Source organism: Lepus europaeus, chromosome 2, assembly GCF_033115175.1.
Source record: "Lepus europaeus isolate LE1 chromosome 2, mLepTim1.pri, whole genome shotgun sequence".
In the NCBI taxonomy this organism is placed as follows: domain Eukaryota; kingdom Metazoa; phylum Chordata; class Mammalia; order Lagomorpha; family Leporidae; genus Lepus; species Lepus europaeus.
Window position 1 is genome coordinate 155,704,709 of NC_084828.1, and position 16,371 is coordinate 155,721,079.

The 16,371-nt window shown below is 41.7% G+C and overlaps 1 protein-coding gene across 1 annotated transcript in view; it reads left to right on the forward strand.

Moving 5' to 3' along the window:
- The window catches only part of KAT2B (lysine acetyltransferase 2B), a 126,017-nt gene that overhangs the window by 67,059 nt on the left and 42,587 nt on the right, over nucleotides 1-16,371 (forward strand). Inside the window, exons 6-8 of the mRNA XM_062215193.1 lie at nucleotides 927-1,118; nucleotides 4,865-4,971; nucleotides 10,289-10,414. Coding sequence (XP_062071177.1) covers nucleotides 927-1,118; nucleotides 4,865-4,971; nucleotides 10,289-10,414 — 425 coding nt within the window. The remainder of the gene's footprint in view (nucleotides 1-926; nucleotides 1,119-4,864; nucleotides 4,972-10,288; nucleotides 10,415-16,371) is intronic.

Consider the following 16,371-nt stretch of genomic DNA (forward strand, 5'->3'; position numbering starts at 1 on the left):
GGAGCAGCCAGGACTAGAACCGGTGCCCATATGGGATGCCGGCGCTTCAGGCCTGGGTGTTAAGCCGCTGAACCACAGCGCCGGCCCTGAGGGTTGTTTTTGACTTTTCCTCCTATAGCTGCTTTTGTCTGAGTGAGCTTTCTCGATTGGGTGCCCTGTATAGCCAGGGTCCCCTAGAACTGCGGCCAGGTATGAGGAATCCCCTGCTCCCTCTGGTCCGGGCCCTTCCCCGCCTTGTGCGATGCTGAAGTGCGTTTCTGACTTTGAGACTGAGTCACTGAGAAGTGTGCCTTGGCGACAGTGGGAGCTCACTACTTCCTGTGTTTTGACTGAGTTTTGAACAGTGAAGATCTTTATCTTCCCACCAAAGCTTTGGTGGTATGTAAGTGCCGTGTAGGCATTTTAAAGAAGCCTTAACATTTTCTCAGGTGGTAGAATCCTGAGTCGTTCACAAAAGGGACTTCTTCAGTGTCTCCTTCATTTTCTTCTTTTATCTAAATTACTGTTGTGTGCCATAAACGTGAATGACATTATGCACTTTACAGACGATAATCTCATTTAGTGTTCACAAGAATCCAGTGAAGTAATTACTGTTGTTCCCATCTGACAGATAAGGAAGTGGAGACTGAGAAACATAATTGTATTTCCAAAGTTACGCAGCCACGTAGTGGCAGAGCAGGGATTTGATCACAGGGCTGTTTGGCTCTGGAACTGTGCATGAAGCTGCAGAATGGGGTGGTTCCACAGAATTCCGTCCAGGCGGTATTGCAAGGTCATGTACTGTGATTCCCAAGGTGCTGGAGCTGGTGGTGATGTTGCTGCTGGTCACCGAAGGCCTCATTTCCTGTGTGGGTTGCTGGACTTGGAGACTGCAGATGACCTGGGGTTTACAGGATGTTGATGGTGCTTATCTCCTCTTGTGGCAGGTGGCTGTGTTACTGCAATGTGCCACAGTTCTGTGACAGTCTACCTCGGTATGAAACCACCCAGGTGTTCGGGAGAACATTGCTTCGCTCAGTCTTCACCGTTATGAGGAGACAACTCCTGGAACAAGCAAGACAGGAAAAAGACAAACTGCCTCTTGAGAAACGAACTCTGATCCTCACTCATTTCCCAAAGTAAGGGCGAGCTCCTGCTGGTCTTTGGCCTGGGACCTGTGGTTTTCCTAAATATGTGCCAAAATATGTGTAAACAGCAAAATTGGGAATGATAGGAAAAGCTTTCCACAAAGGAGGCAGACAGGCCCCTCAGTTCCCTTTGGGAGTCTTCTTGGGTGTTTTCCAGTCTTCATTAGGTTGGCTTGATGTTGTCCACAGCCATTGCTCACTTTGCCCTACCTCCTTCTACCTCTGCTAATGTGTCTGAGCCTCATAGAATGGGGCAGTGCTTTGTTTTATGTATCAGGTGCCAGGAAGTTAGAGGAGGAAGGAGAGAACATGAGATACACTTTACTGCCTTTCAGAAGTGGTGCAAAGAACTCAAGAGGCTGTTTTTGTCCATTCCAGTTCTCCAACACTTCCTAAGTACCAGCGAACCTCTCTACCTCCCCAGTCTTTGGAATCCATGCTGAAAGAGCAGTGCTGAACAGGACTAGAGGCTTCCTTCAGCCTGTCCTTTGTATATTCTCGCTTCTTGGACTTCTGAGAGCTCCAAGACATAAATAATCATTTAAATCTTTTCCGATGAGAGAAATGTGTCAAAGCAATGGGAAGTTGCAGTACTGCACCATTGGCCTTGGGAATGCATTTTCAGAGCTAAGAACCAAAACTTGATGCTGAAAGGCTGTGTGCTGCCTAGAAGGACTCAAGGTGCAGCTGATGGCTTGTCAACAGAGTGATGTTAGCAGGACACGAATGAGACAGTTCATTTTGTGGTTGTCACGCCACCTCGATCAGCACTTCAGAGGGGGAGGTAGAAGGTTGAATTTGAGTAGGTTCTCTAGGTATGACATGGCTTTCTTTCCCCATGTCAGTGAGAAGTGCTGATACAGAGAACAGAAATCGAGAGAAAATTTATATTGCTTCATCAAGGACTGGTGAAATATTTTTTAGTTGAGAAACTAGATTTTTATTATTAAGATATACTTTTTTTTAAGTTTTAAGCTTTTTATTCAGTGAGAAATGCATAGGAAAGTGAGGGCCCTATCTAAGAAAGAAAGGCAAATCTGGATTCATACTGAGCCAGCCACGTGGAAGAGCATGCAGGCCAGGAAGCATGGGGCGGGTGGCTTGAAGGCCACTTGCCCCAAAGGCACGAAGGCGCCGGGACAGTAAGCAGGTGCAGGGACAGCAAGCAGGCCCAGGGAGGGCAAAAGGGAAAGAGGATGGGCCCACTGTGTTCCAGGCCTTTGCTCCACTTCCAAAGGGGAATGGTTAATTAACCTTATTGGCTGGTGGGCACACAGGTGTGGCCAGGTAGGGGCATGAGGTCACACAGGAGGCATGGTGAAGGCGTGGTCTTGCAGCTCACAAACCTGATTAAATTTTTTTTTTTTTTTTTTTAGAAATAACACAGCTCTGCCAACACCTTTTTTTTTTTTTTTTTTTTTTTGACAGGCAGAGTGGGTAGTGAGAGAGAGACAGAGAGAAAGGTCTTCCTTTTGCCATTGGTTCACCCTCCAATGGCCGCTGCGGCCGGCGCATCGAACTGATCCGAAGCCAGGAGCCAGGTGCTTCTCCTGGTCTCCCGTGCGGGTGCAGGGCCCAAGGACTTGGGCCATCCTCCACTGACTTCCCGGGCCATAGCAGAGAGCTGGCCTGGAAGAGGGACAACCGGGATAGAATCCGGCGCCCCAACTGGGACTAGAACCCAGTGTGCCGGCACCACAAGGTGGAGGATTAGCCTGTTAAGCCACGGTGCCGGCCACAAACCTGATTAATTTTATCATGTATGCCTGCCTACAACATTCCCCTTTTAGAGACTCCATTCTCTTAATCTTAAGGGATGTTGAAGGGCGTAAAATCATCGTGTCTTCTATAGCTGCTTCCTGCTTATGAGGGGCGTAGTGCAGGCCCTGCCTGACCTGGGTCTGGAAATCTCTGTCTATAAGATACGCTTTTGCGTTACCCACTCCTGCCTTACAAAAACTGGTTTTAATTCATAAGAAGAAGTTAGGCCTAACACAACAACAGTAACAAAAATAGTTTTCTGATAGTGATTGAAAATCACTGGGCCATTTAACCCAAATCCTAAAGTTTAGGTACAGGATAGTATGGATAATTTGAATGAGCTTCAGCTGAACACCCATTTTTTGCCTGTATATCCTAGCATCCTGATTGTCAAATTTTTCTTAAGAGAACCAGCACACAAGACTGAGGCATGATGTGGACATTTTAATGTCCTCTGAGAGGAGGATTCCAAAGCATTGTAGCTGTAGTTTGAACCCTAAAATGGGTTATGAATTCTGGGCATGCTCATGTATTTCAATGGCATCCTTTTGACTTATCTAAGCTCCTCTCTTTAGAGATTAAGTCAGTTTTCATATTTATCTTTCTACTACACTTGCCATATAAGCAGCGTTGTATGTTTTCAGATGATAGTGACTATTCTGTCTCTAAGCCAAGGACCAAGGGGCAGAGGACCCACTCCCTGCCCCCAGCACACACACCTATTATGGTGCTTACAGAGAAATTCTAATGATTTTGCAAAGTTACAATTTTTTTCATGGAAAATTCATTTTGGTTTTTGTAGATATTTGCTAATTATGGTGTGTTTTGTTCCTTCAGTGCATAGTTCTGGCATGCTTATGCTGTTGAACTAAAAAATTAACACTGCTTTCTTTTCTTCTCTGTTACTAATGGTAGGGTAAAACTACCACCCACTTCTCCTTTTAAATCCCTTTTCACTGAATATGACAACATTCGAGGCGGTTGGGGATTTGTACCTAGAGTTTTGGCAGCAGAGTCACACATACTGACGTCGGAGGCGCGGTTTGAGTCCAGGGTACCACTGTCAGAGAGAGCTTGAACCAGCTTCCCACTGCCCAGGAGTCTCTGCTTCCCAGATGTGTTCTCAGGACTTCCAGCCCAATCTTCTCACACTGCCTTGTCTTCCACTTGCCTCTAATTTGTGTTTTTCCTCCTCCTGCCTATTTATAAGATTTTTTTAAGTTTCATACTTTGTTATAAAAATGATAAATGTGCATGTTGATGAAAATTGGCTTCACAGAGAGAGCGAAGAAAAGTACCACCTATAGCCTTTCTGCTCTAGTAAAAGTAGTCTTTCAGTGCTTTAGATATTTCTGTTTTTCTCCATTGAAAGAAAATCAGTAAGCCTAGGTGGGATGTGAATATCTGGATTTCTAACAAGTTCTCCCTCAGTGATTTCTGTGGGCTCCCAAAACCTGAGATCCATTTGGTTTATAACATGATGAGGGAAGTTAACATATTGTTTAATAACTGGATCCAGTTCTGACCCTACCGTTAACTCGATGGGGAATTTGAACCAGTTATTTAACCTCTCTTTGTCTTAGGTTTTTCATCTGTAAAAAAGGGGATAGTAATGTTCCTCTCTTATATGGTCATTATAAAGATCAGGTAAGTTGAAATATATCAACCACTTACAACACTGCCTATCAATACTAAGAGCTATATATGTGTGTAATAAATAAAAATAAAATAAATTAATATAACTCTTAGGGTTGAAATGAGGATTCAGTAAGATGTTCAAGTTTTGCAAGGTCAAATGCATTTCTGTATTTCTATATCATATCCTAGGGCTGCCCAACTGAGTCATTTAAGTTAATAATTTTCTAGCATATTTGATTTGAAGGTGATAGCCATAGATGATTAGTGCTGTTGTCCCTCTACTAATATTTTCATTTTTTCTTTTTAAATCTTACTATTGTTTTTATTATTATGTCTAGATTTCTATCCATGTTAGAAGAAGAAGTTTATAGTCAAAACTCTCCCATCTGGGATCAGGATTTTCTCTCAGCCTCTTCCAGAATCAGCCAACTAGGAATCCAAACAGGTAAATTTCTTTTTATATAAATCATATAATAACCAGGAAAACCATCATGAAGTGTTGGTATAGCTTTCTCTGCAGGTATTTTTATTTTTCACCAGGAAATTTAAGGCTATATCCAGCAAAAAGCAAACTCTTCGGCATATCATCCATCTGCAGTTCTATTAATGAGGAGAAAACAGGTGCAGACCAAACTCTTATAGTTACGTCTGTATTAGTGAGTATAGGTGCAGACCAAATGGTTAAAACAACAAAACTATAGTATTTGTTTAGCTTTCACATTACAGTTTAATGGGTGGTATAAAGTGCCAGGCAGCTCAGCTCCGTAGTCAATGCTGGCTCTTTTCAAAGTCACTGATAGTCTCAGTTAATGGCTAAACATGCCCAGGAATCAAATGACAGCCTGGCCTCTTAACCTGTGATGTTTGTTTTGTACATGAAGTTACTACCAAGAGTAATGGGAGCAGAGGGAGTCCTGGGAGTAATGGGAGGAAGGCAGTCCCACATCTCAGGCTGTGAAGTACGTCCTGCTGGGTCAGGGCATCCATCATTGTCCTGAATCAGTTCATGACATTAGTAGGCATTTTATAAAAAAACAGATGTCTTCTGGAGTAACAGTAACTTTAGAAAGAGGATCTGAATTGCTGCCTTTGATAGTAGGAAGACTCAGAAGTTTGACAGGAAATACCAAAACAGCAATTCATATCTGGCTAGGGGGAAAGACAAATTCTCAGTTTTGAAATCAGTAGCTTTTGGTAGAGCGCCAGTTCAATGTGTAATATGGGGGCTTGTGAATATTGCCTCCAGCAAAATTAATTTTATTTTGGCTTTTAAAAAATTGGGGTTAAATTCCCCCCCCCACTTTTTAATGTACTGTGAGTTTTGACAAATATTTTTGATAATTATTGCTTATTATCAGAATAAACTGCAAACAAATTCCCTTGTACCCATTGGTGGTCTATTCTTTGTCCTATCTCTAGCCTTGGTAACCACTAGTCTTTGTCTCGATTTTACCTTTTCCAGCGTATCCTACGAATTACATCATATGTACTTTTTGAATAGGATGGTTTTCATTTAGCATAATGTATTTGAGAAGATTTAAAAAAATTTTTATTTGGAGCTCATGTTTTGGGTATAAATATGATTAAATGTCTACAAAGCAGAGCACATAGGGAATTATATTTTATTTGGATCAAACCCTTTTTGATTTAACTCTTGTACCAAAATATGTCAAAAACGTCTCTGTGTCCATTTTTACTTTAGGTCATAACTCCATGTTTCTCTGGTCCAAATCCTGTGGTGCTTTGAGACCTAGCTGAGCCTATTACATCCTCCCTGCACACTTAAGTGATCAGCATTTACTGGGTATATTTCTGTGGTCACTGGACACATCCTCTGCATTGTTCTCTCTGTACCTGTGCTATTCATTTTGTCTTTGTCTTTGTCTTACCCAATTTTCAAATGTCATCTCTCCTGCAAACCCTTTCCTAATGTCTCCCATTCCCCTCAGCAAGAACTGGATCTCCTTTCTTTCAAGCCTTCACAAAACCTTGGATATGTTCTCTCCTTGGTTCTCAAACATGGCTGCGCAGTGGGGTCATCCATGGAGATTTGAAATATACTGATTTTTCTAAGGGCCATCCTGAGAGAGTGTAGTTGGCTGAGGGTGCATTGGGACTTTTACAAGCTCCTCAGGTGACTGTAATGTGCAGTAACATTTGAGAACTGCTGTGGCATATGATAACTTACCTCCTGTTGTCCTAGCCCCATTTTTTTTTTTTTTTTGCATAGCATTTCATTTTTTTAAAAACAAATTATTTATTTGATTTTTTGGAAAGGCAGAGAGAGGGGGAGAGAGAGAGTAAGAGGGAGAGATATCTTTCATTCATTAGTTTACTCCCCAAATGCTGACAACAGCCAGTTATGGGCCGGAGCTGAATTCAGGATCCTGGAACTCAATCCGAGTCCCCCACATGGCTGCCAGGTACCTAAGTACTTGAGCCATCACCTGCTGCTTTCCAGGGTGCACGCTAGCAGGAAGCTGGAATTGGAAGCAGGACCAGGACTTAACCCAAGGACTCTGATATGGGATGCTCATGTCCCAAGCAGCAACTTAACTGCTGTGCAAAACACCCACCCTATCTCCACATGTTTTCTCTTCTACGAATGCAACTCCTTGATGATCAGAGACTCAGTTTTGCCACAGTAATAGTAATAATTGATACTTTCATTAAATGCTTTTCTATGAAGTTTGCTTCATATTTTTATTAAAGATTTGCTTAAATTTATTTGAAAGGCAGTTACAGAGAGGCAAAGGAGAGAGAGAGAGAGAGAGAGAGAGAGAGAGAGAGAGAGAGAGAGTCTTCCATCTGCTGGTTCATTCCCTGATTAGCCACAATGGCTGAAGCTGCACCAATTTGAAGCCAAGAGCCAGGAGTTTCTTCTGGGTGCAGGGCCCAAGCACTTGGGCCATCCTCTACTGCTTTCCCAGGCCACAGCAGAGAGCTGGATTGGAAGTGGAGCAGCCGGGACTCAAACAGGTGCCCATATGGGACACCAGCACTGCAGGCGGTGGCCTTACCCACTACACCACAGCGCTGGCCCCCCTGATTCATATTTTTAAGCCTTCTCACAAACTAGGAATTTGGAATTACATCCCCCTTACAAGGTTGAGGAAATAGTCTCAGAGAGGAACAACAAGTTGTCCAAGGACAGAGCTTGAAAGTGATGGAGTTGGGTTGTACACCCAGGTTGGTCTAATTTGCAGCTTCTCTTCTCCATTGACAGCCAGAGTTTGCTACGTTGTCTCAGAGTGCATTGCCAATGTGCAGTGTATACTTGTGGAAGGAATGAATGAAGAACACAATTTCCTTCCCAGGGGGACACCAATGCTCTTCAGCAAGATTAACTTCGTTCCCTTGTCAAGGGTCTCTGGAGAGGATTGCTGTGTGTGAAAACTCCCCTGGACCCTGGCTTGCTCAAAATCCTGGCAGTCTGCTCAATTTCTGGCCATACTGTTATCTGTTATAGTACAGGATGGAAAAGGCAGAGGTTGTCTCTGACCCTATGGGGATTGCGTATTTATTTCTGTAGCTCAAGTACTCCCCAGTTAAGCTTGATTGTACCTGAAGCTGTCAGAAGTGAGCTGCCATCTCTTCTTCTGCTGTAATTGCCATGTGTTCTCTGGGATGTGGGGGGGAGGGGGGAAGAGTGAGATCATCTCCTTAATTGGCATGTCTGCGTTGTGATACCACTGGGGTAAATGACGTTCATAATGATTGCTCTGAAGTTGTGCAAGGTGCTAACACGGCTTCTGAATCAGCACAGCTGCTGCTTTGCTCAGAATCACTTCAGGGTACTTTGAAGTGCTGCAGGCCTGGATGCTGGAAAAAACACCCAACAGACTGCTACTTTAGCATAGGGGGACTTCAGAAAGTGTGTGGAAAAATGTAATTAAAAGGTCATTTATCTTGTGCCAAAAAGCTTTGAGATCTGTGCATTTTAAAAATGATATATGCTTACATTGTTGCATGGATTTTAGATTGTTTTTTGGCACCCAAAATAAATTTCTCTTTTAATTTCATTTTCCATGAATTTTTGGAAGCACCTGCATATATTCCTATTTTCTTTACACACCAACTGCTGTTCAGTTAGAAGTGCTGTGGGTTGTGTCTCTCTGCCACTTGGATTGCTTGTGCCATCCCTTTCTTGGCTGCCGGGAATGTCCTCTGGAGATTGAACTGTGACTGCTGAGAAACTTCGGAAAATTTAACCTTGATAGAGCATTGTTGTATAATCTGTAGACTCTTCTCTGTTTTTGCCTCTGGTTTATTAATGTGGTTTAGAGGCATGTAAATTGGCCTGTCCCATTGTTGTTGTTATGGAGTTTAATTATTTGGTTAAGGTAATATTCACCAGTTTTCTTCACTTTTTTGGTTGTAATCAGAAAGTGTGTTTGTGACTATGCAAATATCCTGTCTTTGTAAAAAAAATTATACTCACAAGGGTTAGCTTACATGCATGATTCTCTCTGAATCAGTTACTAAATGATGATTGGCAATCAGTAATTACAGAGAGGGGAGAGACAGAGAAACGGAGGTCTTCCATACTCCGGTTCACTCCCCAGATGGCTGCAATAGCCAGGGCTGAACTAGGCTGAAGCCAGGAACCAGGAACTTCATCTGGGTCTCCCACATGGGTGACAGGGGCCCAAGTATATGGGCCATCTTCCTCTGCTTTGCTGAGGCCGTTAGCAGGAGCTGGATTGGAAGTGAAACAGCCAGGACATGAACTGGGGTGTCACAGGTGGTGGCTTTGCCTGGTATGCCTCAACACTGGCTCCAAGTGATGATTTTTAAAAAAGATTTCTTTATTTGAAAGGCAGAGTTATATAGAAAGAGGGAGAAACAGAGACAGGAACAGGGAGAGAGATCTTCCATCCTCAAATGACTGCAGTGACTGGGACTAGACTAGGTCAAAGCTAGGAAGCTGGAACTCCATCCAGATCTCCCACATGGATGGCAGGAGCCCAACACTTGGCCATCTTCCACTACTTTTCCTAGGTACATTAGCAGTGAAATAGATTGGAAATGGAGCAGCCAGGACTCAAAGCAGTGCTCATATGGTATGCAAGCATTGCAGGTAGTGGCTTAATCCACTGCACCACAGTGCCAACTCATTGGTGATTTTTTTTAAACTACTTTCCACCATTTTTTTGCTTACTTGTTTGTTGGCATCTGTAAGAGAGAGCTTTGCCTTCTCCTTTTTTGTTTGTTATTTATTTGTTATCAATACAGACTCAGTATCCTTATTTTATACAGTGAGTTATGATCCATTACTGTCTTTGTTATCTTGATGCCCTGTACTTTTTTAAAAAAGATTTATTTTATTATTTGAAAGGTAGAGTTATAGAGAGAGAGGGAAAGATAGGAAGAGCGAAGTCTTCCATCCACTGATTAACTCCCTAAATGGCCACAATGGCCAGAGCTGGGCTAGGTCAAAGCTAGGAGCTAGGAGCTTCATCCCAGCCTCCCACATGGGTGCAGGGGCCCAGCACTTGGGAAATTTTCCGGTGCTTTCTCAGGTGCATCAGCAGGGAGCCGGATCGGAAGTGGAACAGCTGAGACTCCAACCAGCACCCATAGGGGATGCAGTCGCAGCTCAACCAATTATGCCAGAACTCTGGCCCCAGCCCTGTGACTTTTATTTTAAAGATGACTTCTTTGTGGTTTTGGGACAGGAATAGGATGGTCTCATGTGCTCTTGGTTCCTTGTACCTAAGAAAGAAATCATCTAATACCTTCTTTTCTTTCTCTTGGGTCAGTTATCAATCCGCCTCCTGTGGCCAGGACAGTTTCCTACAATTCAAACTCATCTTCCCTTGAGCAGCCGAATGGAGGGAGTAGCAGTCCTGCCTGCAAAGCTTCTTCTGGGCTAGAGGCAAACCCAGGTAAGCTTGTATAAGGAGACCAGAGAGGATTCTGACTTGCCCTAGGAGCTCCATTTTTGAGGAGGGAGTGCCAACTGAAGACTTAGACCAATTGCAGATTGTGCATGTTCAGGGATTGAGAAGGCATTAAGAGAGGGAGGGAAGATAGAAAGAGAACTTTGACCTACTGGTTACTCTGTAGATATCTTCAATGACCGGGGCTCATTCGGGTCAGGCTGAAACCAGGGGCTGGGAGTGCTGTGTAGGTCTCCCGTATTGGTTGGCAGGAACCCAATTACATGAGCCATCACTGTTTCCTCCAAGAGTGGCATTGGCAAGAAGCTGGAGTCAGGAGTTGGAGGCGAGTATTGAACTCAGGCACTTTGATGTGGGATCTGGGTATTTTAACAGGTGTCTTAAAACTATCATAACTTATCATAGCCCACCCATTTGGTGTGTTGACTGATAGTTGGCTAATCTCAGCTAGTCTCACTCAATCTTGGCTGAGCTTGCTTGTGAGTCTACCCATTGAATGGAGCCTCTGTTCTGGGCTTAAACTGAAGCAACTCTGCTCCACATATTTCTCACCATCCTCCTGGGGCCATTGGGCTACCCAAAATATGTCATTCTTTTTTTTTTTTTTTTAAGATTTACTTATTTATTTGAAAGACAGAGTCACAGAGAGGAAGAGGCAGAGAGGAGGGGGTCTTCCATCTCCTGGTTCATTCCCTAAATGGCCAAAGCAGCTGGAGCTGCACCGATCTGAAGCCAGGAACCAGGAGCTTCTTCCAGGTCTCCCATGTAGGTTCAGGAGCCCAAGGACTTGGGCCATCTTCTACTGCTTGTCAAGGCCATAGCAGAGAGCTGGATTGGAAATGGTGTAGCTGGGACTTGAACTGGCACCCATATGGGATGCTGGCAATGCAGGCGGCGGCTTTATCCTCTTTGCCACAGTGCCGGCCCCATATGTCATTCTTCTAATGATGACGGAAGCACCAGAGAGCAAGTAGAAATGCATAGTGTCTTACAGCCTGGACTTAGGACTGGTAAACCATCACTTCTACCTTGTTTCATCATCCAAAGTGGGTCACATGGTCAAACTAGAGTCTTGGGTTAGAGAAATTGAGAAATGTAGTTTATTCCTTTTGCTTCAGGAAAAATCACTAGAAAGTCACATGGCAAAGAGTGTGGATATCATGAGGCCAAAGAAATTGGTCTTCAGTGTAATCTACCACACAGGCAAAAACATCTCTCAATCCTAGAAGCACTTCACAGTTGTAAGGCTTATATCAAACAGGCTTAATATCAAACAGTCTTAATTATGATCAAATTTTTTTTCATATCTGCACACATTTTATTTTCCAAAGTAGATTGTGTGGCTACTTATAATAGAGAGGATGTCTTACTTCATTTTCTGTTGTTATAACTGAATAAAAAGAATGGGTTATTTATAAAGAATAGAGTTCTATTTAGCCCCTGATGCTGGAGACTGAGATGTCCAAAGGTATGGAGACAGCATCTGGTGCTGGCCTTCTTGCTGCACCTGCATGGTGGAGGGCATCACAAAGTGAGAAACAGGAAACACGTAGCTCCCTTCTCTCTTCCTCTTCTTTTTTTTTTTTTTCCCTTTTCAAATTTTATCTATTTTTGTTTTTGATTAGTTTTTTACAGATTTAATATGATTTGTAGATAGAATTATAAGAAAATAATGATATTCTCTCCCTCCCCCTTCCTCCCACTCTCTTTCTTTTTCTTTTCTTTTTCTTTCTTTTTTTTTTTTTTTTTATTTATTTATTTGCTTGAAAGGCAGAGTTAGAGAGGGAGGGAAGGAGAGAGAGAGAGAGATCTTCCATCTGTTGGTTCACGTTTCAAATGGCAGCAGTGGCTGGAGCTGGGCCAATCTGAAGTCAGGGCCGGGAGCTTCTTTGGGGTCTCCCATGTGGGTGCAGAGGCCTGAGTGCTTGGACCATTTTCCTCTGCTTTCCCAGGCACATTAGCAGGGAGCTGGATTGGAAGTGGAGCAGATGGGGCCCCCATATGGGATGTCTGTGCTGCAGGTGGTGGCTTAACCTGCTACGCCACACAGTGCTGGCCCCCTTTTCTCCCTTCCTTTCTCCATTTCTTTCTTTGAAGATAACATTTTAAATTTATACTGTAGTAAAAAGGCTTAATGCCTCATCAAATACGTTTAACAATAAAAAAGACTATAGTTTAGTGGGAATATAGACAATGGCTATAAACAGTAGCTGAATGGAAAAATGACCATTTCACCCATATACAGTAAATCTTAAAGTCCTCACAGATCCTTAAAACTGTAGTAGTATAACATTCTTAACTATTGGTTTGACAAAGGTATAAAACAAAGTTTCACCAAACTATGTTTGCATCAATATTGATACACACAGGTATTTCTTTCTTTCTTCCTTTTTTTTTTTTTTTTTTTTTAAATTTTAGCTTCCACAAGCAGTATTTGTCTGTGTCTGACTTACTTCACTCAACATGATGTCCTCCAGTTGTGTCCATTTGGCTGCAAATGGTAGAATTTTCTTCTTTTTTATAGTTGAATAATATTCCTTTGTGTATATATGCCAAATTTTTCTTTATACACTCATCTGATGGTGGACTTCTTGGTTGAATTCAAATTTGGCTATTGTGAATAGTGTTGCTATAAATGTGGTGGTACAGGTATTTCTTTCATTCATTCTGTTCAAGTCTTTTGGCTATATACCTAGTAGTGGGACTGCTGGATCATATGGCAAGTCTGTTTCTAATTTTTAAAGAAATCTCCACACTGTTTTTCATAGTGATTATATTAATTACATTCCCACCAACAATGTATATGTGTTTCCCTTTCTCCACATCCTTGCCAACATTTGTTAACCTGTGTTTTGGATTTTAGCCTTTCTGACAGGGGCAATATCTCATTGTGGTTTTGATTTGCATTTCCCTAATGACTAGTGATTTTTGAGCATTTTTTCATATATTTATTGGCCATTTGTATTTCTTATATTTAGAACTGTTTATTGGAGTCTTTTGTCCATTTCTCAACTGGATTGGTTGTTTTTTGTTGTTGAGTTTTTTTAAGTTGCTGATGTACTTGGGATATTAATCTTTTGTTGGTTAGATAGCTTGCAATTTTTTTTTTCCCATTCTGTTAGATGTCTCTTATTGATCGTTTCCTTTGCTGTGCAAAAACTTCTGAGTTTAGTTTTACTTTTGTTGCCTATGCTTTGAGGGTCTTGTCCTAGAAGTTGTCTCCTAGGCTGATGTCTTGGAGTGTTTCCCCTGCATTTTCTTTTAGCAACTTCATCTCAGGTATTAAACTTAGGTCTTTGATCTGTCTTGAGTTGATATTTGTGTATGGTGAAAGGTGTGGATCTAATTTCATTCTTCTACATGTATACATCCAGCTTTGCCAGTCCCATTTGCTGAAGATATTAGCCTTACTCCACTGTATGGTCTGAACACTCTTTTCAAAAGTCAGTTGGCTGTTTGTACATGGATTAATTTCTGGGCTTTCTATTCTGTTCCATTGACTTAGGTATTGGATTTTTATGCTGGTACTAAGCTTTTTTAATTACTGTTGCTCCGTAGTATGCTTTGAAGACAGGTGTTGTGAAGCCTGCAGCTTGATTTTTTTTTTTTTGGCTTGTGATCACTTCAGCTATTTGGGCTCTTTAGTGATTCCATACGAATTTTAGGATTCTTTTTTCTAATTCTGTAAAGAATGACATTGGTATTTTTTGATTTTGCTATATAATTTTTTTTAAAAATTATTTAAGTTTACAAGTTTCATGTTTTTCATATATATAGATTTAGAAACATAGTGAGACTTCCCACCCCATCCTTCCTCCCGCCCATGCTCCGACCCTTCTTTCTCCTCCCTCTCCCATTCCCACTCAGTTTTTACAGAGATCTACTTTCAGTTTACTTAGTGATCCTAAAACTAACCCTACACTAAATCAAAGAGTTCAACAAATAGTATGAGGAAAAAAACACTGTTCCTCAATAGAAGAGAAAAGGGCTGTAAACAATCATTGAATCTCAAAATGTCCATTTCACTCCTGTTCATTACATTTTCGGTACTTTATTAGTTACCACAGATCAGGGAGAACATATGGTATTTGGATAGGGATTGTGTTGCTTTAGCTAGTGTAGACATTTTAGTGACACTGAGTCTTCCAAACCATGAGCAAGGAATAGCTTCTCATTTTTTTGTGTCCTTGATGATTTCTTTCATCCATGTTTGATAATTTTCATTGCAGAGATCTTTCACTTCTTTAGTTAAATATATTCCTAAATAATAGATTTTTTATAGCTATTGTAAATGGGATTTCTTTCTTGATTTCATCATTAGCATGCCAAAAACACTACTTTTTTGTGTTTATTTTGTAAACTACAACTTTATTGAATTGATTTATCAATTCTAACAGCTTTTTGGTGGAGTGTTTAGGTTTTTCCATGTGCAACATCGAGTCATCTGCAAACATGGATAATTTGACTTCCTCTTTTTCAATTTTAATGTCCTTTATTTCTTTCTTTTCCCTAATTGCTCTTTTTTTAAAAGATTTATTTTTATTATTTATTTGAAAGACAGAGTTACAGAGAGAGGTAGAGACAGAGTGAGAGGTCTTACATCCACTGGTTCACTCCTTGGATGGCTGCAATGGCCAGAGCTGCACCAATCCGAAGCCAGGAGCCAGGAGCTTCTTCTGGGTCTCCCACGTGGGTGCAGGGGCCCAAGGACTTGGGCCATCTTCTACTGCTTTCCCAGGCCATAGCAGAGAGCTGGATTGGAATTGGAGCAGCCGCGACTGGAACCAGTGCCCATATGAGATGCTGGCACTATGCCACAGCGCCAGCCCCCCCATTACTGATATACTTAATGATTAGAAGTAAATAAAAGCATGTTTTATCAAATTACCTCTTGAATTTTTAAAAATTTTTACAATGACATAGTTTATTTATTTTTAAAAAAATTTATTTGAAAGGCAGTTAGAGAGTGAGAGACGCAGAGAGAGAGAGAGAGAGAGAGAGGTCTTCCATCTGCTGGTTCACTCCCCAGATGGCTGCAATGGCCAGAGCAGTGCTGAGCCAAAGCCAGGAGCCAGGAGCTTCCTCCATGTCTCCCACACGAGCAGGGGCCCAAGAACTTAGGCCATCTTCCACTGCCTTCCCAAGCCATAGCAGTGAGCTGGATCTGAAGTGGAGCAGTCAGGATTCTAACTGGCACCCACATATGGGATGCTGACACTGCAGGTGGTGGCTTTACTCGCTGTGCCACAGAGCTGGGTCCCCTAATTGCTCTTGTTGAAACTTCGAGTACTCTATTGAAGAATTGTGGCAAAAGTGGTCATCTTGTTCCAGATCTGAGGGGAAATGCTTTCAGCTCCTCACCATCCAGTATAATATTGACTATTGGTTTGTGTATACGAACAAATTTTTTTAAATGTTTTTATTTAATAAATGTATTTTTTCATACAATTTTAGGAATAAAAGAAGTGTTAAAGAGGGAGAGAAGAGGATCTTATAGCACAGGATATTTAGCATGTGCCACATTCTTTCTCCTGTTCCCAAGGCAATCTCACTAATCAGTGCAGAAAGTCTTCCAGTAAGCTAGGATGCAGCGTCAGATGGTTTCTTATCATGAACTATTAGCAGTCTATCAGTCTTGGGGCATATGACATACACATCTTACAAAATAAATACTTTGCATCATTATTACTGGGTAATCAGGGAATTTGAAGATTTATTGTTCAAAAGTCTGGAAATATTCTCATTGATCTCCAAAACTGACAACAAGAGAAAATATAAAAATACAGACTCAACAAAAGCCATTTAGCAAGTAATACGTAATGTTTATGGAAGCATCTTCTATAGAAAAGATTCTGAATGTTGCTCTGTTCCTTTTTAAGGAAAGATACTATTTTCTATGGAAATACGCTCCATGAGATTCACACCTGAGGAATATGTTAAAT